Here is a 24,806-nt window from a genome sequence, read left to right on the forward strand (position 1 = left end):
GTTGATCACCTTGAGGATTTGTAAAATAATTTAAGGAGGCATGGGAAAGAATGAAGAGCTTTGTAGATATAACATAATTCACAGACACCTGTGAGACATCAAAGCAGGCTCTTGGGCATGGCAGCCTAGAATCCGAGAAGTGTTTTGTTTTGTTTTATTTAAAGTAAGCTCTACACCCAAGGTGGGGCTTGAACTCCCAACTCCAAGATGAAGGGTCACACACTTTACTGACTGAGCCAGCCAGGCGCCCCTCTGAGCTCTAACCTAGATAAAGATTTTGGAATTAAAGGCAAACCGCCCAAATGAAGCCATATGTGTGGATTAGGTCATTACTGAGAAAGTGGAGGGAACCTAGAGCAGAATCTTGATGAATGTTGACATTTAAGGGAAGGGAGACAAATAGAAACCAAGAAAGGAGACCAAGTAGGAGTGGATAGAAGAGGGAAGAAGAAAATCACCAAAAAGAGAGTCGCAAGAGACTGGAGTCGTCAAAGGTGTCAAAGCCACAAAGACCTCTTCAGACTAGGTTACGGGTGTTCTGAAGATATTACCTAAACTTCGATGATTATCAGACTCCCTGGAGTAGACTTCTTAAAACATACAGAATCAAAACTGCTGGGATGAGCCTATGACTCTGTATTTCTGTAAAGCCTCCTGGCTGATTCTGATATGTAGTTGGGTTTGAGAACCATAAATTTAGACGACTTGCCTAATCCAGTAACAGAAATTTATTTAAAAGCACTGGAAAGAGACTTAAAAAAGAAAAATCTAGGCAGAATGTCAGAATAATTTTGATAGCTTATGTTATAATCCCCCCTTGGAAAGAACTAAGGTTAAGTACCTAACTTGCCACAGTTAGGCTTTACAAAGATACTAACTAAGAATAAAGTAATGTCCACAGTACAGAATATGTCATTTTCAAATACTGCTTAAAAGTTTTAAAAGGTGGTAAAGAACATAAAGAGCTAGAATTAAATAATTTATAACAAAGAAGCTTTTTCCTATAAATCTGTTTCATCAACATACATGACATTTCAGTATATGCATAACTGCAGGAAAGGAAAACTTAAAGTTATGGTGAAAAACAAGAATGAGATTCAGGTAACAACTTCTGATTCTGTGCCCTGAAGAAATCTTGCCCACAAATAACAGGAATGTTCATTAAACAACCAACCAGAATAGCGAGTTGAAACTAAACCTTCCTTTCATTCCTCCAAGTACAAGGAGGAAAAGAACTGTCACACACTTACTTTATACATCTTTCTGATCTCACGACTGGCCTGGGTGATTAAGTAACCAAGAAGTTCTTTAATTTCTTTTTGTACACCTAAGGAACTAAATATAAATCACCAATCAACAATGAATAAAGTCAAAGTGGAACTCTAATAATTCCATCCGATTCGCTTTGAAGTGTATAGAATCAAGTGTCCTCCTCCTAGCTAAGTAAATGAAATTTTCCTTTAAGGAACAAGTGCATTTTTCACAGACTCTGGAACTCGACTTGCATAGTAGTCGTAATTGCGCAACGTGGCGAGGACGCCTGCGGAGTTCATGTGCTTCACCTCCTTGTTATACTGAAGGGCATTTCCATGGATATCGGTTAACTTGCCTACAGAAGAAACATCAATACAACATTAGTGGCTGGCCAGATCGTTATGTTTCCAGTTATTTTTAAGTGCCTCTTACTCCCCTACGTGATAATAACAATTGATTCTGGATAAGATAGGAAAAATAATGAGTGACCCTAAAGGTTTAAGTTTTAATTCACTTGAATTTAAAACTATAGAACAATTTTGATTAACTGAAAGATGAAAAACTATTTTTTCTCCTTGATTAAAATTAATTTCATTTAGCATTTTTAATTCATATTTCTCAGTATCAATTAATTTCTCTTTTCCTGAGATGATTACTTTTCCCGTTAGTTCTACTCCATCACTACTATTCCCATTTTCAAAAGTGTTTTCCTCATTCTACCACTATGAACACTTTATTTAGTAAGAGTTTAAGTGAAGTATGTTCATTAAATATAATTGCGTAACATTAGTTTCATTTAGCATCCTAATGAGATGGGATTGTGATAAATTTAACTCCCTTGTCATATAATATGCTGATGAGATATGATATGGATAATATACTAGGAGAAAGGATAGAACAAAAATCAAGTGTTTCGTTTAAGAGTAGAAGTAAACTCATGTCTAACGGAAATTGAAAAATCATCTTACTATGCATATATTTGTAATATATTTTCAGTCAGATTACAAAAAAAATTCTAACTCCATGATCTTAAGCACTAGTACTAAAACATTTACCAGTATTGGCTTAAATGAAACTAAGTGAGGTGAAGAAAATGGTGATGAACATTTTACTTTTCACAAAAAAAAAAAAAAGAAAAGAAAAGAAACCCTAGAAGCATTAAAGCCACAAATCAGTAAGGGTTTAATTAAATCAACTAGATGTAGATGGAAGTCCAAAAGATAAAAATTACTAAAGAAAACAAATTTGCTGAAAAATTGACATTCTCACTTCTGAAATGTGGGGGTTGGACTGGCTCATCTCTAGGATTCCTTCGAGCTTTTACATGCTCAGAATCTAGGTAAAGTAATATACTGAAATACTCTGTCTTAGCATAATATAAAAACTGTAATACTTGTAATTCCCCAAAGTAAAAGGGACTGACCTCCCACAGCATGTAAAATGACTTCCGGAGCACAAGTATCCCACTTCTTACATCCAGGACTCGCAAATACATATGCAGAGGCTTTGCCTTCAATCAGCTGAATTATCTGTAAGGTTGGAGATAATAATTATCCCCAGGCCATGAAATGATCAAAGAATAAGAGAAAGTGCTTGTTTCTACCAAGTATATTTCATTTATTCCTCTGTCAGACTCAACGTGAAAGCCTTTAGCAGGTTGAAAGGACATGAGTATTACAGAGAAATATACAGAATACTATGGGATATAGAATCATATAGTGACCGGGGGTGAGGTGAGAGTGGTTAAATAAGCTACAAGGAGATCGGAACAGCCTTCGTAGTCCTACTTACATAAACAAAGTTTTCTTTTTATTACGATTTTTTTCTTACTGTAAAAGCAATATACTGTATATTGTAGAAAAACTGAAGATTTTTAATCTTGTAGATTACATAAAGGATAGAAGAACGTCAAGTAGTGCACTAATGCATAAACTGCAGTAAGTCCTAACACATATGCAATGCTGATAGGCTAACAAGTAGTTTCTCAAGTCTTCGGAGCCCTCCTACGTATTACTGTTTCTACCACCAAAATATGAATTTTTAAACTGTCACCTTAATAACTCCTATAATTCCCAAACAAAACTGAGGTCACTGACAGAAACTGCATGACTCTTCCAAAAGAGTAACCTGCTATCAGGCTTTCATGAGTCGTTTACTTATTTTTGGTTATACTGTAAAATAATTCGTACTGTAAAATTCAGACTTCACATGTTCAGATGAAGAGAGCAGACTGAAAGAATGAGGAAAATCTCAGTGAACGCAATGTAACCAATTACTCTTCTTAGTACTCTTCAAGAACACCATCAAACGATTAAACCTTGCTGTAGACTTTTATGGAAAATGTTTTTCTTTCATTTAAAAAATATGGGTCGAGTCTTATTATGTACCAAGAACTATCTCGGGTATATTTTCTTGAGGGAAGAAGGGCTGTAGCCTTCACTGGACTCTAAAAGAAGTCCTTGACATAAAAAAAAGCTAATAACTGCCCAACAAGGTCTTTTTATAGGAAAAAAGGTGAGGGATATGGAGGATAGGGACTTTGTTCCTAAGGAGAATGGTGCCCGTTGGGAATAAAAGACCTAATGGGATTTTTGTGGTTATAAAAGTAAGGGCAAAGAGAAATCACCTGTCACTATTTAGTGAATACCAAGAATACATTTTTACTTTGAAATGTTTTTATATTTTTCCCCCTAAATACTGTTATTTTTAAACTCCCATTTTCATCCTCTTACCAGTAACTGCTTTTGGAAATCTAAAAATAGTTGATTATTGCTTCCAAATGGTAGGTGAAGAAAAATGAATTCCACTCAGTTCAGTATTTACTATTTGCCTTCCCCGTGCCGGATACACAAGTGTGAAATGCACATGCATCAGGAACTATAGCCAGTCCAGTATCGCCAGGGTCTGAGTTGGGGGACGGCATGAAATAAGTTTGGGGTGAGAGATAAGGGCCAAAATACAGGAGAATTTACATTCCATTCTCACAGGCTTGGATTTTAAATTGTTGTGCAGGGAGTTATCCAAGGAAGTCTGGGTGCGGGATGATGATAGGTTTCAACGAGGGTGGGGGCAGTTGAGATGGACAAGAAGAGACATTAGGGAGGAATTAAGAACAGATAGGATGTGAGGACGGAAGGAGTCTAGGATGACTTTCAGGCGTCTGGCCAGAGCAATTAGGAAAATGGTGGTGCCATTAAGCAGACAGGAAATAGGAGGAATGCACGTAGGGGCAGGAAGAAAAAAGGAAGAGGTCCAATTGGGCATGCTGAATTTGGGATGTCTGAAGTGTGTCATCACGATGATATCCAGGAGGCAGTCAGATGAGAAGAGATCAGGGCTACGGGTGCAGATCCCCCTGTGTTTGTTCTGTTTCACAATTTTCTAAGGAGGGTGGAAGCCTAGGTGAAAGAATGGGGGAAGTATCCAGGAAGGGGATGCAGGCCCTTCCTTAGTGTCCGCAGAAGAAAGGTCTAGGAAGTAACCCAAGACGGTCCTCAAGAATACGAGGGCTAGCAAGAGGCACAAGATCTCCTAATGACTTCTATTAGCACAGACATCTCTTAGATAAAAAGACTTGAACCATAACATTTTTTAAAAATTCAAATGTTGCTGAAATGTGCTTTCAATGGTCAATTATAATCTCTAATTCCTTCTTCCCAGCTCTTATTTCCCATTTCGGGAAATGCTCAGGATTTCTTTCCATGATTCAATTGCGTGTTCATACCTTATTTCCTGCTCCTCCCACTCGCAGCACGTCATCAGGGTTCATGGCGGTGACACAGTCAGTCACCAACTTGTTGTTATGGGAGCGGGTCGTTGTGATGATGTGTTTCCCAGCAGGCACCTCTTTCAGCTGAAACCCAAAGGCACCTAAACCTAAAACTCCCCAGATTGTCCTCCCCAACACAGCATCGGGTCCTGCCTATGCAAGTGAGTGAGACAATAGCAGAGTTTGTAATCATCCGGAGAAAAACGTCAGCCATACATAGAACATCGCTTTAGGTTAGCATCATGATTTTTTTTTAATAAAACAATATGATACTGTAATGCAATAAAGAACGAGAACAATATCATCCACCATATAATTTTCCTGAGATAATCAACTGAGTGTTCTCTTGCTGTTTTGGTTAGGAACTGGGTTTGAGAGCTACTGAAGGAACTTGTGATTATTCCTTAAAGTCCTCAGAAAAAGGAAACATCATATACTGATTCCCGTCTCTCTCTAAATCAGCCAGTGATCTCATTATTGTATTTGAAAAGAGCTGTTTGCAAAAGGTACTGAAGTCCCCAGGAAATGAAACACCATGTATCGATTACTACTTTTCATTATCCAAGGAACAAGGAACAAGGATCTTGTTACTATGGGAATAGGTAATGGCAATAATGTATTTTGCTGCTATAGAGACAGGGCAGCCGAACAGGCTGATACTGAAGAGTAGCCATGGATAATGGGGTCAGGGTTAAAGATCTGACTGACAATTGTGGCAGTAGAAGGGCAATGACAATGCAGTCTTAGCATCTGTATCTTCCTTTGCAGAGCTCAAAGAGTTTTCAAACACATTATTATAACTATACTCCTCATACAGAAAAACATAACCTGATGGATGAAATGATTAACACAGAGTCATCGAAACACCATTATGTTAATACAATAAACATACATTGTGGACATACAGACATAATATTTTACTGAATACTAAGCAAGTACCAGGCATTATACTAAGTGCCTTACATGTATCATCTCATTTAATCCCCAAACAACTCCACGATGTAGGTATTATCGTTTCTTGTTTTCCAGTTGAGAAAAACGAGATTTGGAATCATTAAAGTAACCTGCCCAAGGACTCCAGGAGGATCATAACCAAACTCAGGCTCATCTGTATTCAAAGCCAATTATTCCTCATCACTAAGCTATACTGCCCATTTTCCTTGTTAAAATAGGGGCGCCTGGGTGGCTCAGTGGGTTAAGCATCTGCCTACGGCTCAGGTCATGATCCCAGGGTCCTGGGATCGAGTCCCGCATTGGCCTCCCCGCTCAGTGGGGAGTCTGCTTCTCCCACTGCCCCTCCTTCCCACTTGCGCGCATGCACTCTCGCTCTCCCTCGAAAAAATAAATAAATAAAATCTCTAAAAAATAAAAAAAATAGAATGCTTTCAAACACATCATCTTATTCGCCCACTAACAGTACCCTGGCTGCTGTTACACTGAAATATGCTTATGTTGCAGGCTGGATTTCCTGGGAAGCAAACCCTGAGATAGGGAGAGTGTTTATTACAGAGTACCCTTGGGATTAACCCCCGTGGGAGGGAGGGAAGGAAGAACAAGTGGGGGAGAGGGAGACACAGAGCTGTGACGCAGAGCCACCAACAGTCTCAGCTGGCCCTGTGGGGAGCTCTGAACCTAGAACGGCCCTTCAGGGTTACAAAAATCGGAAGGAAACACCAAGCACTTATACTCAGGCAATAATCAGTCCCTGGAAAGGGACTGCCTTGAGAGACTGTCACATCACGGGACCATGCAGCTCTTCACAGGTGAGGCAACCCATGAAGAGGTGGCCAGCTGAAGGCTGTCTGCTCACAGCTCGCCCTGCAAATGGGGCAATAAAGGAACCAAAGAACAAGCACTGGTGCTCAACATATGTTCATGTGCTTCCTGGGTTCACCATCGAGTCTATGCTGCAGGACAGTCTTAGAACTGAAAAGTACAGATGGCCTCTGATGCCCATTGGGCTGTCACTTGATTGCTGAGATATAGGTCATGCTTTCAAGGAACCCATTTATTAATTCAGCTCTCCAGTTATTCTGAAAAAGAAAGGAAAGCATACTAAAGAGTGGACACGGGTATTCTGGTTCCTAAGATGTCACAGTCCCTCCGTGAGTGAGTATGTAGGCAAAGATCTGGCACCCTGGTGAGATAAATGCAACCCCACAAAGCCACCGGCCAGCCTTCCGCTGAGCTCCTCGCCTCCCTGTCTCTCTCCTTCAGAGCACCACACCAACTTTCTGGGGTGAGGTGGGGGGCGATAAAGACTAACATTGTCATCTTACTCCATAATGGTTAATTATGATTCATAGCGGTTAAGAAGCTATCTCTGACAGGTAGACAGATTAGGTTTCCTTGCACTAAGCCACACTGTTTCTTTTAAGTGCCTACCAGCTTCCGTATCTGTTAGAATACTAAAGTTTGAAGGCTTTTATCCAGCTCAAGAGTATTTGCTATGGGCCTGGACCTGGGTTTCTTTCTTTCTTCTTCTTTTTTTTAAGATTTTATTTATTCATTTATTTAGAGAGAGAGAAAGCGAGGAAGCATGGGGGAGGGGTAGATGGAGGGGGAGAGAAAGAACCCCAACCGGACTTCACACTGAGTGCAGAGCCCAACTTGGGGCTCGATCTCAGGATCCCGAGATCATGACCTGAGCTGAAATCAAGAGTCGGACACTTAACCCACTGAGCCACCCAGGCACCCCTGGACCTGGGTTTCAATCTCCAGATCTGTCAATAACAAACTGGGTGGTCTGGGGGCAAGTTACTTGCCTCAGTTTCCTCTTCTGTAAAACAGGAAGAAAGTTTCCTTCAAGGACTGCGGCGTGTATTAAATGAGATAATGCACGTGAACCCCTTGAGTTTGGCAGCACACAGGAAACTCTTGACAAATTTTAGCTATTATTATTATTATTATACTGATGATTACTTAAAATTGAAGCTCGAGCCTTGAGTACCATCAACAGAGCTGAGCAACTTTTCCACTTGTTGCAACAAATTTTAAGGCATAAGCAAGAGTGGAGGATGAGAGGAAAAAGAGTGCAGAGAACTGTGGGAAAGGGAGAGACAGCAATGGGAGAAGCAGAACAGGAGGAAGTGAACCGGGACATGGGATGGACAATGGCCACCTGGGGTACCACAGGTCACCTGCCTCTTTTCTACCTACTAGTGGGGCCAAAACCCTAGCTATTTTTCTCACCTTTGTTTCATTCCTGTGTTCCCTTAACTTCTGCTTTTCATTGTTCTGTGGAAAATGAATACAATGTTTCTAATCTCAGAAAAAAGTGACGGAAAGTATTAATAACCCCTAAACACTGTGATCTTCTGATGAAAAGTGCCATGCATTACAACATTATCTATGAATTAAATGCCCCTCTTTTAAGTAATAGTATTAACTTACTTTCAGGTTTACATAAAAACCACAAACTTGTGTCTGCATATTATGCTGTATAAACGTTAAAGTCATATTAAATAGTTCATGGACACTTAAGCAATTCAGTATAGGAGACTTTCCTCATAATGCACTATTTTTGCTAAATGATTTTAAGAAGCACAGGATTATAAATAAAAAGTTTTAATCGTACACATGAAAAACAAATTTATCTCAGAAGCAGAGATTAATCCTGCTCTTAAGTCAAATTATTAATTCAGTAGTAATAGTCCCCACTCTGGTTGCTTTGATTCTCCAAAGTTCTATCAAGATCACACTAATGTAAATACCTCAAATATTTTACTGCAACAATTTCCTTTAACATTTAATGCGGTTTTATGGTATATTTCTGCTTTGGAATTACATTAACCTCTTGCCTCTAGAGAAGACAGTTTCTTTGGAGTATAATAGAAAGTCAGAGCAGATTAGAGAGACAAAATAAAAGAGAAATGAGTGCAAGAGCATATCTAGTTCTGTTATCAATGCTGACTGAAATTTAGGTGCTATATAGTATTACCTGGAAAACAACATGGCTAGCATCTTTTCTTGGTTGAAATGGTTCATTTCTTCAATATGCTTCAAGAACCACCTGTAAATCAGGTGTCTCAATGACCAAGCTAACCAAGAACCATGTCAGTAATTCCCAAACTTCTACATTTGAATCATGAGGCATACACACACACACACAAATTTATATATATATGTAATACATATGGTGTGTCTGCGTACACACAGATACATACATATACATTCCTGGTATCAATGCCCTGAGAGGTTCTGATTCAACAGGTCTAGGGTATAATCTGGGAAGCTGTATTTTGAAGACCTCCCCAATAATTGTACAGGCAATGAAGCTAGAAACCACTGAATTAGATAACATCAGGAATCACATAACACTCTACTTATTTATCTAATAAAATATTTTTGTATCATTTATAGTAATACCTGGTAATTGTAATATGGCTGGTTAATAACTCCTGCTATGGCTTTTCCTTCATAAGCAATTCCAATAAGGACTGTCACGTTGTCAAGAAGACCTGTGAAGAAGAAATGAGTATCAAGAAGATCCATTATATAACTTTCTCATATTATGACTTATCATCAGCATGTCAATCGCTCCAAGTTATTTTTGGAATAAAAATAAGAAATCTGTAATGATTCACCCACGATCAATCCTACTTCTGGCAAAATGCACAAATTATAAGAGACGGCTGGCCAGAGACAGAAGTAGGATCTTCGGCCACTGAACTGAATCGATAGACACAGTCTCATTAGTACAGTTTGTATACCAATGGAATAAGTCACCTATAACTCCACAGCCATTATGGTTAGACTCCTGTGCCCCTCCGCCACCATCCATGTCACTCCGGCCTGCTGGATCACTATCTACTCCAGGATTACTGTCTAGACCTGCATTTCAAGTCTCTAAGGTAGGGTTTCTGCGGATTATCAAGCAGCATCAGAATTAACTGGCATAATTTTTTTAAAGTAGGCTCCACACCCAACATGGGGCTCAAACTCACGACCCTGAGATCGAGAGCTGCGTGCTCTACTGACTGAGCCAGCCAGGCGCCCCTTAACTGGCATAATTTTTAATATCGATTCTCAAGGTTCTTTCCCACAGCCAGTGAATCAAAATCTCTGGAGGTGGGGGTCTAAATCAAAACAATCTATCTGGGTGTTCTTATACATACTAAGCTGTCTAGAGCTTCCCTATTTCTCAATGGATCACAGTGACATTTTACTGCACACACATACATATACATACACGTGCATACATACTGTGCTACTGACTCATTATAGATATGTCTCACCCAAGGACACAGAAAGCTTTTTCTAATGATTATGAGAAATCCTTTTTTTTTTTTTTTAAGTTATGAAGCTGAGAACCAATATTAAGAAAACCTATGCAGATCTCGGTTTCAAAAATAAAACTCTATGCTTATATATGCTCTGCTCCTAAAACCTAAAACTCTGGCTCTGAGCCTGGTCTTTTTACTTCAGTGCTGCCAATTTTATTTTAATGTGTTGCTTTCCAATTTTTCTCAGCTTAGACAATTTCAGAAAGGAGAAATATTGTACCGTGTTCCCAAACTCATCTTTAAAGGTGGAGCCGTGAGGGAGAAAGCAGCTCACAGATGGTGGCAGGGAGGGGTTGGACCTGGCGGGGGAGGGAGGTGGCGGCAGAGGACAGCTGGGCTCTTCCTTGTTTTCTGCCCCAAAAGAGCTGGGGGTTCAGCGTAGGCCCTCTGGTAACCCTGGCTTCGTGTTAGTTATTCCCACCTGGGGGACACTAGAATCATGGTGCTGGTAGAGGGTCAGGGGTGGTATTTGAAGAGACTGAATTTTCTCCCTCCCGGTCTTGACAATCGCTGATAAACAGTAACAGCGAGGATGAACACACACACAGTTTTAGGGCATAAACATAAACTATGATGCTGGGTTGTCATGTAGCAGGTGAAATATTAAGTATTTCCAACTAAATATCATATACTAGACCTACTGCTATCGAAAACAAATACTGAAGAGGGACCAACCTTCAGTGTATTCCTTGGTACCATCCAGAGGATCAACCCAGACCACAAGCTGAAAAAAGGGAAATATACAAATTAAGCATACGATATTTAAAAAATAGGTTTAAGTAGATTAAAAATACCTTTTTTTTCATTTTTGAAGTTATATTTTGAATTGCTTAAGCTAATGTCATCAGTTTTGTGACAGTAAAAAACCTTACTGTTTTATAATCATGGAAAAAGTCCATTTAAATTAGAGAAAAGTCTGATCTAAGAATTTCAAATAGGAAATGCTTCACTCATCCATTTACCGTCACCTGAACACAAACACAATGTTATGAACACACTGAGGTCTAGGCAGTGGTACCGGGAAAACTGTAAAGTGGCACCAAAAATGTTTTAAACAGCATGTGGCTGATACTCACTCTAGCATACAAATGCTGATTTTTAAAAAAATAATGACCATCTGATTTTAACTTAAGGACACCGTTTATATCCAGCCAAGAAAAATGAACAGTTTATAACCTGACAGTAGACAGAAAAAGAAATCCCTTCTACTTAGGACTTCACCATGATTCAGAATATGCAGCCGTGTCCACTGGAATTACAGTGCTTGGCGTGAACCTGTGAATGGGGCCCACTTCTCCCGGAAGACAGCATGTCTCACTGTCCTTGCATCCTCCCTCCATCAGAGCAAAGCTCCTTACTCACTGTAGGTATTTGATGAATGTGTGTTAAATAAATCAAAACTCAGCAACTAAAGAATCAGGACAATTATCTGAAGCCACAGATTTAATTTAAACAACTATATAAAGTAAACGAGGTGAGTTTTGTGGCCTTCCCAGTATAAAGCAACAACCTGTTTCACCTCCTTCCAGCCTCAAACGCCAATGAAATGTTTTACCACCAAATCTACTAACAAATTAGATGTGCTCCCTAGAAGTGCTTTTAGTAATAGTTTTAGAGTAGAGAAAAAACCGATAGGATGAGGAACCGAACCCTAAGTTAACAGGTCACACATTCCCTGGGGTCGCCTGACACATCTATGAGGGCCATGAGAGATTTCAAGTTCCTGGTGCCCCAGTTTTTCAGTCTTACGGGCAGATCTTATTTACTAGAGCACAAACATGAAGGTTAACAAAGACGTCAGTAATCCTATGGCTCATACATCTTCTTCTTTAATAGCGCTGTACTGGGATGGGCACGGCTGCTGCAGTATCTCCTCCCATTGACCATCTTCAATGAGCTCTTGGTCCACTTCTTCAAAAGGCAGATCCTAAAGCAGATAACGTCAATGGTTACTGAAGCTGCTTGGTATTCACAGAGCACCCTTTGGCTTAGTAACAGAAGAAATCAGAGTTCACTAGGCCTACCTGTTTCCCATTTGTGTTTAGAGCTTAACTGAGTCAAAAAATAAAGCAAACTGAATAAAATTGCAAAAATGACCACATATGGCTCATCAAAGTTGACTACGAAAAAATTCCCATCTTCATTATCCTGAACGGTTTAAAAAAAAAAAAACTAAGTGTTATAAACTTATTTAAATAAGTGGCTCTGTAGATGTCCATCGACAGATGAACGGATAAAGAAGATGTGGTCTATATATACAATGGAATACTACTCAGCCATCAAAAAGAATGAAATCTTGCCATTTGCAACAATGTGGATGGAACTAGAGGGTGTTATGCTAAGTGAAATAAGTCAATCAGAGAAAGACAATTATCATACGATCTCACTCATATGTGGAATTTAAGAAACAAAACAGGGTCACAGGGGAAGGGAAGGAAAAATAAAACAAGACAAAATCAGAGAGAGAGACAAACCATTAGAGACTCCTAATCACAGGAAACAAACTGAGGGTCGCTGGACGGGGGTGGGGGGAGAATGGGGTAACTGGCTGATGGACAGTAAGGAGGGCACTTGATGTAATAAGCACTGGGGTTTTTGTTTTGTTTTGTTTTTTTATTTTTTTTTTAAGCACTGGGTTTTATATGCAACTGATCAATCACTAAATTCTACCTCTGAAACTAATAATACACTATATGTTAACTAAACTGAACTTAAATAAAAAAAAAAAATCAACAAAAACAAACAAAAAAAACTAAAAGAGTTCTGACTTTAGTTTCCATGGAAACATTTACATGGCTTTAAATGCTTAACCTGCCCTCAACAGGATTCAGTGTGTGTAATAATTCATCATGAATTAATCATTAAAAACCTATTTGTAAGCATAAGATTCCTGCTCCTTATCATCCTAAGCCCTTAATAAACACACTTTTAAAAACTGAAAAATAAATAAATAAATAAGTGGTTCTGACATCAGATCTTCTCTCTCAATTACATGAGATGCGCATTCCTTCACTTTCACAGTGTTATAGGCTTTGGATAAGCCTAATTAAAAAAACCCAAAAAACAAAAAAAAAAACAACCAGAAACAACAAAATCCATTTTATTCCAAGGTTCTAGAATGCTGCCCATCTCATAGTTTGTATGCTGAATATTACAACAGGAACCCTATCTTCTGCGGTCAAGAATTGAGACATCTGCCTAGAAACGGACTAAATATCTTATCATGAGACATTTCCTTCCAGTCCCAGGAATAGGCTAATTATTTTGCTGTTAAAACACCAGATATAGTAACAGTGATATAGAAGTCATTAAAGTGGCAAGTACAAATCTGTATGATACACAGTCATTAAAAAAAGAGTGCCTCCCGGACAAGTCTTACCTCTTCCCCTATGATTGTCAGTTTGGGGAATTTCCGTGCCAGTGAAGAGCATATGCTCATTTGTGCCAATCGGTCAGCTTTGGTCTGCAGGTCTGTTGCACAGGTCTGTAACAAAGAATGAAAATTTCAGCAGACCTAGTATGAAATAAGTTGTTCTCTGATTCCTAATGCATGAGTGTCTATGCCCTTTAAGTTGCACTGACTGTTTTTAGATTCATGGAACTGAACACCAAATGAGTTGACTAGCTTCCTGGCTTGGTTTTTCTCGTGGGATTTATAGTGGTTAAAGTTTGGAAAGAAGCTTTTAGATTATTAGAACACTTTCTCCCCCACTTAAGAAATCCCCTTCATAAGATCTCTAGATCAATCTTTTGCTTAAAAAGATGAAGAGATAAGAAATTCATAACTTTTCAAGGCAGTAAAAGCTAAAACCTATCTTTAGCTGTTTGAAAGGTATTCCCAATTTGGATCCTTCTCTAACTTCTACTCACTAATCTTCTACTAATCTACTAACCATCCACTTTCCTAATAATTCAACAGGTCCTCAGGATGATAGAAAGAATTCCTATTTCTAAAGTATAAAAACTATGAAAATGAGCAGCAATAACATTTGATATATAGCATTCTCACTCAATCCCTATGTCAGATGGTGATTCTAGTAAAAGACAGTGGAAAATCTTGCAAATGACAGCCACAACCTCTTTTGTTAGGCTGCTTTTACAGAATTCTGACATATTGCAATTTATACACGCCTGGTTAGGTGGAGTTAGAGAATGTATTACTTTGAACACTAAAAATTTTACAATACTTTTTAATGAAATAAGGAATGATCATGAAAATCAAAGACTTTCACGCCACACTGAAGTCTGCTTATTACCTTAATGCAAAGTACTAGTGTGCTGGCATGTAGGGCCACAAAGACAGACATCTTTGTTTTATTTCCTAAAGAACTGTGTCTGGCACGCCATAGGTACTCTAGAAATATCTGCTGAAACTTTTTTTTTTTTTTTTAAGATTTTATTTATTTATTCAACAGAGATAGAGACAGCCAGCGAGAGAGGGAACACAAGCAGGGGGAATGGGAGAGGAAGAAGCAGGCTCATAGCAGAGGAGCCTGACGTGGGGCTCGATCCCATAACGCCGGGATCACGCCCTGAGCCGAAGGCAGACGCTTTAACCGCTGTGCCACCCAGGCGCCCCTGAAACTTTTTTTTTTTTAAGATTTTATTTATTTAATTGACAGAGAGAGACAGCAAGAGAGGGACACAAGCAAGGGGAGTGTGAGAGGGAGAAGCAGGCTTCCTGCCGAGCAAGGAGCCCAATGAGGGGCTCGATCCCAGGACCCTGGGATCACAACCTGAGCCGAAGGCAGATGCTCAATGGCTGAGCCACCCAGGCGCCCCTATCTGCTGAAACTTCTTAAAAGAATTGTTAAATTTGAAGATGACTTCTATATCAACCAAGTCCAGAGACTACTCTCTAGGGAAAAGCAGACACATTGACAGCCATTAAGTATATGAGGAAAGCTATCCCAATTCTTTCTTGACCGGGATAGTATTTCCTGCTCTTTCTACTGATATAGTGCCAGACTGAACCCGAATCATTTGAATTCTTTGTGTGACAAATTTAATTCTGCCCTGCCTCTTTTAAGATGAGGTATCAACAAAGTGCCTGACCAGTACAGAGGACAGGGTGATTGTTACCTTATTATCTCTTACCCAGAAGTACGTGACCAGTACAGACGACAGGGAGATTATTACCAGTGCAAAGGACAGGGAGATTATTACTAGAAGTGTCTGACCAGTACAGACGACAGGGAGATTATTACCAATACAGAGGACAGGGAGATTATTATTGTTTTTCCATCACTCCTTAGCTATAGGCTACAATGTGGTACATCTAATATAATCACAGCATAAAATCAATTTAAAAATAAGTGATGCTAAGGAAACTATCTGAAAAGAAATGATCAAAGGTATTGGCAGTGGTGGCATGATGGATAATTTTTGTTTACTTTTGCTATTTCTCTCCATTTCCTATTTTTCATAATAGAAAAAAAAAACTTTAAAAAAGGCCGTAAGATTAGTAGCCTTCTGAAAGTCTCTGAATTACATTGTTGGTTTATCACTGAGCATGTATGTTATCAACTAAAACCTCTTTCTTAAAGAAATATAAATCAGATTTACTTCTTACTACATGAATATTTTGGCAACTTATTAATTATTCCTGATATAATATCCTGTTGGATTTGGCCCTCTTTTCTCAGTGTTTGTAACTTTTTGAATACTTATTCTGTGATCCAATATATTAACTACTCTTCCCAGGTTCATTTTACTGATAAATTTGATAAGTATGATCTCTATATCCTCCTGTTCCATGACATTTTTGAGAAGTTACATTCAATGAATTTTTAAAACTGTATTTAAGTTAATGGTTAAAGAGAAAAGGACAGAGTTGGAAGCGGAGTCCTATGATCTGTCACCAAATGATCTTTTCTTGGTTAACGTGAATTGTGAATTAAAACAAATGTCTGGGTAACATTGCTCACCCACTTATGAATATACCCAACAGTGGCTCAAGATGGGGGATGGGAGAGGTCATCTCCATGTTTATCAATAGCTTGAATCTTTTTTGACAATGGAGAATGAAAAATTATTTCTGAAATCAAGATATCTTATATCTACTTCCTATACTACTAAGCCCATAAATCTATCAAAATTAGAAACGAGATTTAACTTGTTCTTGCGATTTTCATTCCTTTTTTTTTTTTTTAAAGATTTTATTTATTTGACAGAGATATAGACAGCCAGCGAGAGAGGGAACACAAGCAGGGGGAGTGGGAGAGGAAGAAGCAGGCTCATAGCGGAGGAGCCTGATGTGGAGCTCGATCCCAGAACGCTGGGATCACGCCCTGAGCCAAAGGCAGATGCTTAACGACTGTGCTACCTAGGCGCCCCCCCCCCTTTTTAAGTTTTATTTATTTAAGTAATCTCTACGCCCAGTGTGGGGCTCAAACTCACGACCCTGAGATCAAGAGTCAAGTGTTCTTCTGAGTCAGCAAGGCACACTCCCTGATTTTTATTCTTAATTTTTTTTTTCTAGTCAGAGGAGTGGGGGGAAGAGGAACAGAGGGGGAGAATTGTAAGCACGCTCCATATTCAGCACAGAGCCTGACGCAGGACTTGATCTCAGGACCTTGAGATCATGACCAGAGTCGAAATCAAGAGTCAGACGCTTAACTGACTGAACACCCCAGCACCCCTATTCTTAATTTTTAAAAGCACTTATGTTGAATGTCCTATAATTAGCTCATCTGAACTTATTACTAAGTTGTTTTTTACTCATATTTTTGGTCCTCATTTTTTTCTGCTAACAGCCTTAGATAGATCCTTGATTTATCATAAAGGAGTGACTTAACTACAACTCTATTTATAAATCATTATAATGTTAATAGTTAATCATACCCTGTAATTTTCTAACTTGGGCAAAATTACAATACAATCTTCTTTAAAGGTTATCATAAAAAGTCAACATATGGAAACTTACATTTAAAAATTGCAACGTGAAATGATGACCAAATCTTGTAAAAGAAATTCTATTTTAGGAGCACCTGGGTGGCTCAGTTGGTTAAGTGTCTGCCTTTGGCTCGGCTCGGGTCAGGATCTCAGGGTCCTGGGACCAAGCCCACATCAGGCTCCCTGCTTAACAGGGAGACTGCTTCTCCCTCCCCCTCTGCCTGCTGCTCCCCCTCTTGTGCTCTCTCTCAAATAAATAAAATCTCAAAAAAAATTATATTTTAAAGTAGAACACATGCATAGTAGGATTTTCTTTTAAGAATCAACTATAACTAGGGGCGTCTGGCTGGTTCAGTAGGTAGAGTCTGCAACTCCTGATCTCACCATTGTAAGCTCAAGCCCCATGCTGGGTGTAGAGCTCACCTAAAAAACAAAAACAAAAAGAATTAACTATCATGATGAACTATCTTTCTGATAATTTACCTGTTGTTTTTTTTTTTAAATTTACCTGAATTTTTTTTTTAAGAGAAAGGGGGAGAGAGAGAGAATCTTTTTTTTTTTTTTTTAAGATTTTATTTATTTATTCGATAGAGATAGAGGGAACACAAGCAGGGGGAGTGGGAGAGGAAGAAGCAGGCTCATAGCAGAGGAGCCTGATGTGGGGCTCGATCCCGTAACGCCGGTGGGGCTCGAACCCATAACGCCGGGATCACGCCCTGAGCTGAAGGCAGACGCTTAACTGCTGTGCCACCCAGGCGCCCCTTAATTTACCTGAATTTTTAATTTCCATACTAGGGGAAAAATAAAACAACCTTGTCTTGTGTTTCTTTTCCATGAAGAAGAAAAAAATTTAAAGCTCTGACTATAAGGGATACTTATTTATATGCCAGATTTTATCAACATGTCAAGTTCACTAAGGACTGTATATGTCCTGTAAGAGATTACTTTAGGATATGAAGCTTGGTTACGGTGCTCTGGGGCTGAAGAGCAGTCAGAAGGCCTCACCATACAAATAAAAGTTTTGGATGCAGGAAGTCTGGAGTCATTTTTAAAGCAGAAATAGAACCTATTTGAACTAAGGGTCTAGCAATCTCCATAGGGGAGACATTAATTATTTCAACTATTAAAGTCTGTCCAGATTATTACATCCTTCAGCTAAAACGTCAAAGAACAAAAATAAAGTTGTTATGAAATGAGATGGGGCTTTCAGTACCTTCTCCACGATACCCAGGTCTCCTTCAGCAATAACACGTCTGACTATGGTTCCTGCCTTCTGAGCGATAGAATATGCTGAGGCTACCAGCCGCATCAACACGGTGGGATTGGAAGCCATGATAAGCCTGAAAGGGAAATTAAGAGAACTGTTGTTACTTTCAAAGCCAATTACCGGTTTCAGTCACTTGAAATCAATTCAACACATATTTACTGAGTACTTAACTGTACAGATTCTTTAATAAATATTTACTAAGAGACTTAGAAAAACCTCCATGTCAGCATTAACTCTCTCAATAAATTTTATACTATTCTTTCTCTCTGCAGATAGGACATTCTGAAGCATGGGGAAAAACTGGCCCAGGCCTATGAGCATGTGTGAAGGTTTTGTGTATGAGGCATATGTATGTACGTGCAAAGGCCGTGGAAAGTGCATTGGGGGCTAAAAATATAAGATATAACATCTGCCATGGACGAGCTAATATTCTGGTGCATTGGGGGTAAAATATTGTAACCTAAAGTCTGTAACATAAAATAGATAAGAGCCAAGAGAGGTATGAACAGCATAAGGGATGTGGGTGTACGTACAGAGTAATTTAAAAAAGGAGGGGTTGCATGGGATTACAATTAGTTTCTAAAAACCAATGAATGTTCCATTAGAGATTAAATAAAATTTAATCTGCTGGCTATTTACTAACATCATCAGTTGCCAAATAAAGAGAACATGCACTTAATTGGGGTGAAGACCAATCATCTGGAAAAGTAATGAGTGTCAGAATAGCCCCTGGCCCCATGGAAAATATCGGAAAAACAGCCTTCAGGATAAAGTGTATATTCCTCTTTGAAAATACAAACTCAAACCCTGCAATTTTAGTGACTGTTCTGAGGCAGGGATGTACCACCCAGACTCCCTTCAGGGCTGAAGAACATTTCCCCACTGCTGAGACTGCCACCAACAGATGGCTCCTAGCTGCCATCTTTCTTTGGGAATTTATCTGAGTCATTGCACCTGCAACAGGTCAACAGAGGAGATCGGTTTAAAGGCCACTCTACACTCCAAAGGGGCTGCCACCCCAACTCTGCTGGGTCATCCTAGCTTCTGAATGCCCAGCATGGATGGTTGACTGGGGCCCTCACTGAGACTGCACCGCCGGCCAACTCCCCACTTCCCAAGGCATCACTACCTTCTTCACACTTCCCATAAGTGATCCCAAGAACATGCCCTAAGAAACCTCTTGGACTTTTTCTCTGTCTCAGAGTGCTCACAGGGAACAAACTGAAGACAAAAACTCTTTTTCCTGTAAACGAATCAGGTCAACATTATTTCAATGCAACAAAGGAACACAATACAGAACTTAAGGGACATTATGAATCTCCATTCAGCAAGCCATTATTCTACCGCCAATTTCTGACTGCATATTTGATCTGACGTGCCTTTTAAGCTCTTTACATCTTTTTTCTCCCATCTGCATTCTACTCACAGGGATTATGGACATTAATTGAGACAATACACAGGGAAAGTGTTTGAAACCCTTCAAAAGGAGAACAGAACTGAATTTGATGTAAGGTAATGAATTTCATACTGTGGCCAGTAGCTGTCTGGAATTAAGATGAAAATAAAATGAATTCCTATGTATTAAATTCTCTTTATCTTATTACATCATAATCAGGCTAGATTCATTTTATTGGCATGCTAGGTGGAAAAACTGCTTATGAAAATTACCTAAGACTCAAATAGAAAACAGGAGAAATAATTCAGCAAACACTTTGTTGACCTTACCTCTACTTCCTTATTATCCATGACCAGCGGCATATCTGATTTATGCCACACTGGAAAAGGTAGTCTTCAGGCAATCAATCATGTACTACCCAAATGCCTTAACTACTGAGGCTATTTTAATATGTGTTGGTATGCTCATTCAGTCCCATGTTATATAAAATGCCATTGGTGAAAGGCAGATCATTTTCCCTCACTGTATGGTAGTGTTTTACCTTTCCACAGATATCACTTATGTTTCAGCCAATTAAGCAATCACTCCAGCCTTGTCAGGCTTCAAATATGACTAAACCACTTCCTTTTGTTTCCACATCCACAGTATTTTCTTATAAGGACCACCTTTTAGGCTTTTTCTACTACATTCCTCATAAAATGCATACTATACAAAATGCCATTTAAAGCTAACACCAGTTTCATAAGAATGTAACAGGTTTGATATAAAGCATTAACAGCGATTTTTAAAGAGAACCCGCAAATCACTTTTAGTTGGCAAATAAAACATTTCTACCGATTTCTCTGAAATACTTCTTTGGTCCAAACATAATTAGTAATGAAATATTATTATCCCCTTGTCTAATATTTTTCTTACATTTTTTTAAACAAATGAATACAATTTTGGCCCTTAATAAAGAAAATGAATCTAATCATATTATCAAAACACATCTGGAAGACAGGTTCCTTTTAGCCTTTTTAATTGTGCCCCCTCCCAGAACCCAAATGAGAATCACCTGTTGATAGTATTGATGGAGAACACACCACGCCGCGGGCCGCCAGCCGCCTCTGAAAAACTACCTGCAAGTTGCAAACTTCCTTATAGCAGTTCAGATTATATACAGGAGACTTCCTTCTCTACCAGTTTTACATCTTCTGGGTCCTAAAGCACCACTCTTTGGGAACACAGCTTTCGGTCAGCTTACTCAAAAACAGGATAAGGTAGCTAAACACACCGGTTCTGCAGCCAACTGCCAGTGTTCAAATCCTGGCTCTGGCGTTTGTTAGCTATGTGATCTTGGGAAAGCCACTTAAATTCTCTGTGCCTCACTCTGTAAAATGGAGCTAGTAATAGTATCCATAGCATAGGGTTGTTGTAATTATTAAATGAGTAATGCAGGTAAAGCACTTGTAACAGTCCCTGGCACAAGGTAAGCACTAAATCATACTGGCTAACCATGATTGTGATAATTGTCCTCATTACTGGCTATCCTGCAGAGACAGGGTAGTGTTCCGGGCAAAAAATTCCTATAGCTTCTGCAACATTATTTTGACCCTGAGGATGTAATATGATAACCAATACAATCCAGAATCACGTTACAGATTTTTTTTTCCATAACATTCAGGGCTTGAGGCTTAAAGTGCGTATGAAAAAGGTTGTATGCCACATACGGCTATCAACCTAACATCCCATCTTTTAAGAAACCTTTATAGTAGCCAATAAGGCTAGCTTTGAAGGATTAAAAACAGGAATCAAATGATCCATTTCCTTTGATAGCCTGGGAGAGGTATCTTGAATTGAATATAAAGGTGGTGAACACATGAGGATTAGGATCTAAAAATGAATGATAGTGGTGCCTGGGTGGCTCAGTCGGTTAAGCCTCTGCCCTAGGCTCAGGTCATGATCCCAGGGTCCTAAGATTGAGCCCTACATTGGGCTTCCTGCTCAGCGGGAAGTCTGCTTCTCCCTCTCCCTTCACCCTGCTTGTTCTCTGTCTGTCTCCCTCTCTCTGACTCTCTCTCAAATGAAAAATAAAATCTTTTAAAAATGAATGACGAGTTCCCGATCAAAATACAAAGACTGTATCTTTTGAAACCTGATTGAGTGATGCTAAGGTTGAAGGTCATCTGGAAAAATAAAAATATGAGCATAGCGGAGCAAATTCTGAAAAAAGAACAATGAGCCAAGATACTCTCCTTGCCAGTTACCAAAATATGATATAAAACTATAGCAATTAAACAGTTTAGTCCTTGGCGGAATTAAAACTCAGAAATAGATCCAAACACACTAAAGGTGGTATTTCAAATCACAAGGGAAAGTTAAAGTTTGTGCAAAAATGGTGGGAACAGTTGCTAATCTTTTAAAAAAAAATGTGGGAAACTTTTTGCATTCTTTGTATCAATATACGTTTCAGATCAATGCATGATTTCAGAAGTAAAGAATGAAACCATAAAAGCATGAGAATAAAACCGCGTGAAATATACTGTAAATTTGATAAAGGACTTTTAAACATGAGAAAAACTAAGACTCTATAAAAGAACATATTGACAAATTTGCACAAAACTAAGATATCTATGTAATCAAATTACCACAAGCAAAGCAGATGACTGACAAAATGCGAAAAAAATGTTGTATCATGTACTAGACATCTGAGTTAATTTTGGTTATGTAAAGGGCTTTTACATCAATATGTTAAAGATGAATAATCCAATAGAAAAATGAGCAAAGGACACAAATAGGCTATTCCTGTTAAAAGAAAAACAATGGCGTTAATTACATGAAATGCTCAACTTCATTAATTATGAAAGAAATGCAAATTAAAACAGCAAAAGATGATTGCTCATGTGTAACACTGGCAAAGATAAAAACGCCCAGTGTTGGCTAACCTGTGAGGGAACATCCTCCCCAGCACTGTTAGCAAGGATGCAAAGTGGTTAAAACCTCTTAGGATGATTTTGAAAAGCTTACTCAAAGTAAAATGTACACATCTTTTGAACTAGCAATTACATTTTCAAGGAAACCTGAATAAATCAAGCAAGCCTACAAGTATGCAGAATAGATAGTAGGAAGAATGTGTGCTATTTGAACGAAATTTAATTTCAGGCGTAAGGCAGTCTCTAAATTTGAGTGCACTAACGAACCCACTCTCTAGGTTTGCCTTGTTAATTCTACAATAAATAGCCATGAAAAGACCCTGGAGCATGAAAATAAACGCACCGATCAACAATTAAGTTGTTGACACTCTTAAGAATCTAGGTCCGAAATTGGAATATCTGGAGAGGCAATCTGGTTCATGCAAACTTTTTTCTTTTTTAAACATAAATCCCTGTAATCTCCTTGTATCTGTGCAAAGGGGTGGAGTTAGGGGACCAAAATATTTCAGATCTGCCCAAGGCCGTTGTCCTGATTCGCAGGGGAGAAACTTACAGTGACAAGCCTGGAACAAAGCTAGACGAAAGACACTTGCAGGATAACAACAGCAACAACAGAAAGCTATCAAGCAACAGGTCCCTCGTTGGGTCCAGTAGCTGGCCGCCTTCCCGTCAATAGGTCATACGTTGGTGGATGTAGGACAAACCTACCGCAGCTACTGAGCATGCGGGAAATTCGGCGCAGGCGCAGAACAGCTACTCCCACGGCCGCCGGAGACTCCCGACCAGCCAGAAAACTCCATTTCTCCGTGTTTTATCTTAAACTCTCCGGCGGCGTGTATCGCCTACTGTCACCCCAAGAGGTGTGTCTACTTTTAAAGATTCATTTTGGTTTTAGGGGTCTTCCAGTCCACTTTGTACGCTCTTAAAATGTTCATTGGACTAGTAATATCGCACTGCGGTGGTCAGCGACGGCCTACCCTCGAACCCCAAGTGTCCGCGGACTGGCTTCAGGTGGTCCACAATACCTCCGCTCCCAATAGCAAAACGACTTTATGCAGAATTACCACTAGTGCTTATGTTGTTGTTGTTGTTGTGTTGTTGTTGTTGTTTAGCACTTATTGAGATTCTTAAAAGAGTCTGTGACCCTTTCAATGCCTGCCAGGAAATCCTGGGAGATACTTTATTTTCCTGACCAGATAATGATTTGTTATGTTAATGATTTGGGGGTTGGTGGTTGGTTGGTTGTTTGCTTTTTGTGGCACAGAAGAAAATCTACTTCTGATTGTTATTGCACAGACAAAAGTAAAAACAAAACAGGCAAAAACAAAAAATGCCTTATTCATTTAGGCTTTCACCATCTATTTAAGGAGCACACTTTTTGTGCCTCTCTGTTTATGTTTTTGTGTGAAGGTAGATACGCAATGAAAATAGCAGAGTGAATGGGCAACAATTTTTTTTCAATATTAAGCAGGGCACGGTGATTATAATATCAAAAATAACAAAATAAGATGGCAGAGTTAATAGCAAACATCAGTTACAACAATAAATGTAAATTGCTTAAACACATCCATTTAAAGACTGAAATTCTCCCACTGACTAGGAAACAAAACTCACTATGTTATTAGGGTAGAATTCAAGGCAAGAAAAACTATCAAAGGGAATGGTCATTTTATATTGTATTATTAAAGGTATCCTTTATATTACTAAAGTTACTACTTTATTTTTAAATTGAGTAAGTAGCTCATGACCACATTCTCATTGCTTAGAAGAAATGAAAAATCTGAGGCGCCTGGGTGGCACAGCGGTTAAGCGTCTGCCTTCAGCTCAGGGCGTGATCCTGGCGTTACGGGATGGAGCCCCACTTCAGGCTCCTCTGCTGTGAGCCTGCTTCTTCCTCTCCCACTCCCCCTGCTGTGTTCCCTCTCTCGCTGGCTGTGTCTATCTCTGCCGAATAAATAAATTTAAAAAATCTTAAAAAAAAAAAAAAAAGAAGAAATGAAAAATCCAAAGAATATTCTCTGCCAGGTCT

At 39.0% G+C, this 24,806-nt stretch overlaps 1 protein-coding gene across 3 annotated transcripts; it reads right to left on the reverse strand.

The window, feature by feature from the left end:
- Positions 1–916: 916 nt before the first annotated feature.
- Positions 917–23,492, reverse strand: BPNT1 (3'(2'), 5'-bisphosphate nucleotidase 1). Of its 3 annotated transcripts, XM_034667200.1 has the most exons (11): positions 23,331–23,492; positions 20,920–20,983; positions 18,416–18,542; positions 13,688–13,792; positions 12,128–12,235; positions 10,984–11,032; positions 9,392–9,483; positions 8,216–8,260; positions 4,979–5,176; positions 2,678–2,783; positions 917–1,609 (listed from the first exon to the last, which is right to left on the reverse strand). In XM_034667200.1, exons 3-11 carry the CDS (start codon positions 18,533–18,535, stop codon positions 1,461–1,463), a joined length of 972 nt encoding a protein of 323 aa, XP_034523091.1. In that variant the 5' UTR covers positions 18,536–18,542; positions 20,920–20,983; positions 23,331–23,492; the 3' UTR covers positions 917–1,460. The 3 variants fall into 3 exon arrangements, with proteins under 3 accessions (XP_034523091.1, XP_019656039.1, XP_034523092.1); XM_019800480.2 differs by lacking the exon at positions 20,920–20,983; XM_034667201.1 differs by lacking the exons at positions 8,216–8,260; positions 20,920–20,983.
- Between the last annotated feature and the right edge of the window lie 1,314 nt (positions 23,493–24,806).

This window comes from Ailuropoda melanoleuca, chromosome 8 (assembly GCF_002007445.2).
Source record: "Ailuropoda melanoleuca isolate Jingjing chromosome 8, ASM200744v2, whole genome shotgun sequence".
NCBI lineage: Eukaryota > Metazoa > Chordata > Mammalia > Carnivora > Ursidae > Ailuropoda > Ailuropoda melanoleuca.

What these genes read in the sequence shown, in the direction of transcription:
- BPNT1 (XM_019800480.2), bottom strand. Translation starts at nt 18,535, where the DNA reads ATGGCTTCCAATCCCACCGTGTTGATGCGGCTGGTAGCCTCAGCATAT. An exon ending in TACCAAGGAATACACTGAAG is followed by an intron (nt 9,484 to 10,983) that starts GTTGGTCCCTCT and finishes TCTTCTTCACAG; the next exon opens with GTCTTCTTGACAACGTGACA. An exon ending in AGCCATATTACAATTACCAG is followed by an intron (nt 8,261 to 9,391) that starts GTATTACTATAA and finishes CATTTTCCACAG; the next exon opens with AACAATGAAAAGCAGAAGTT.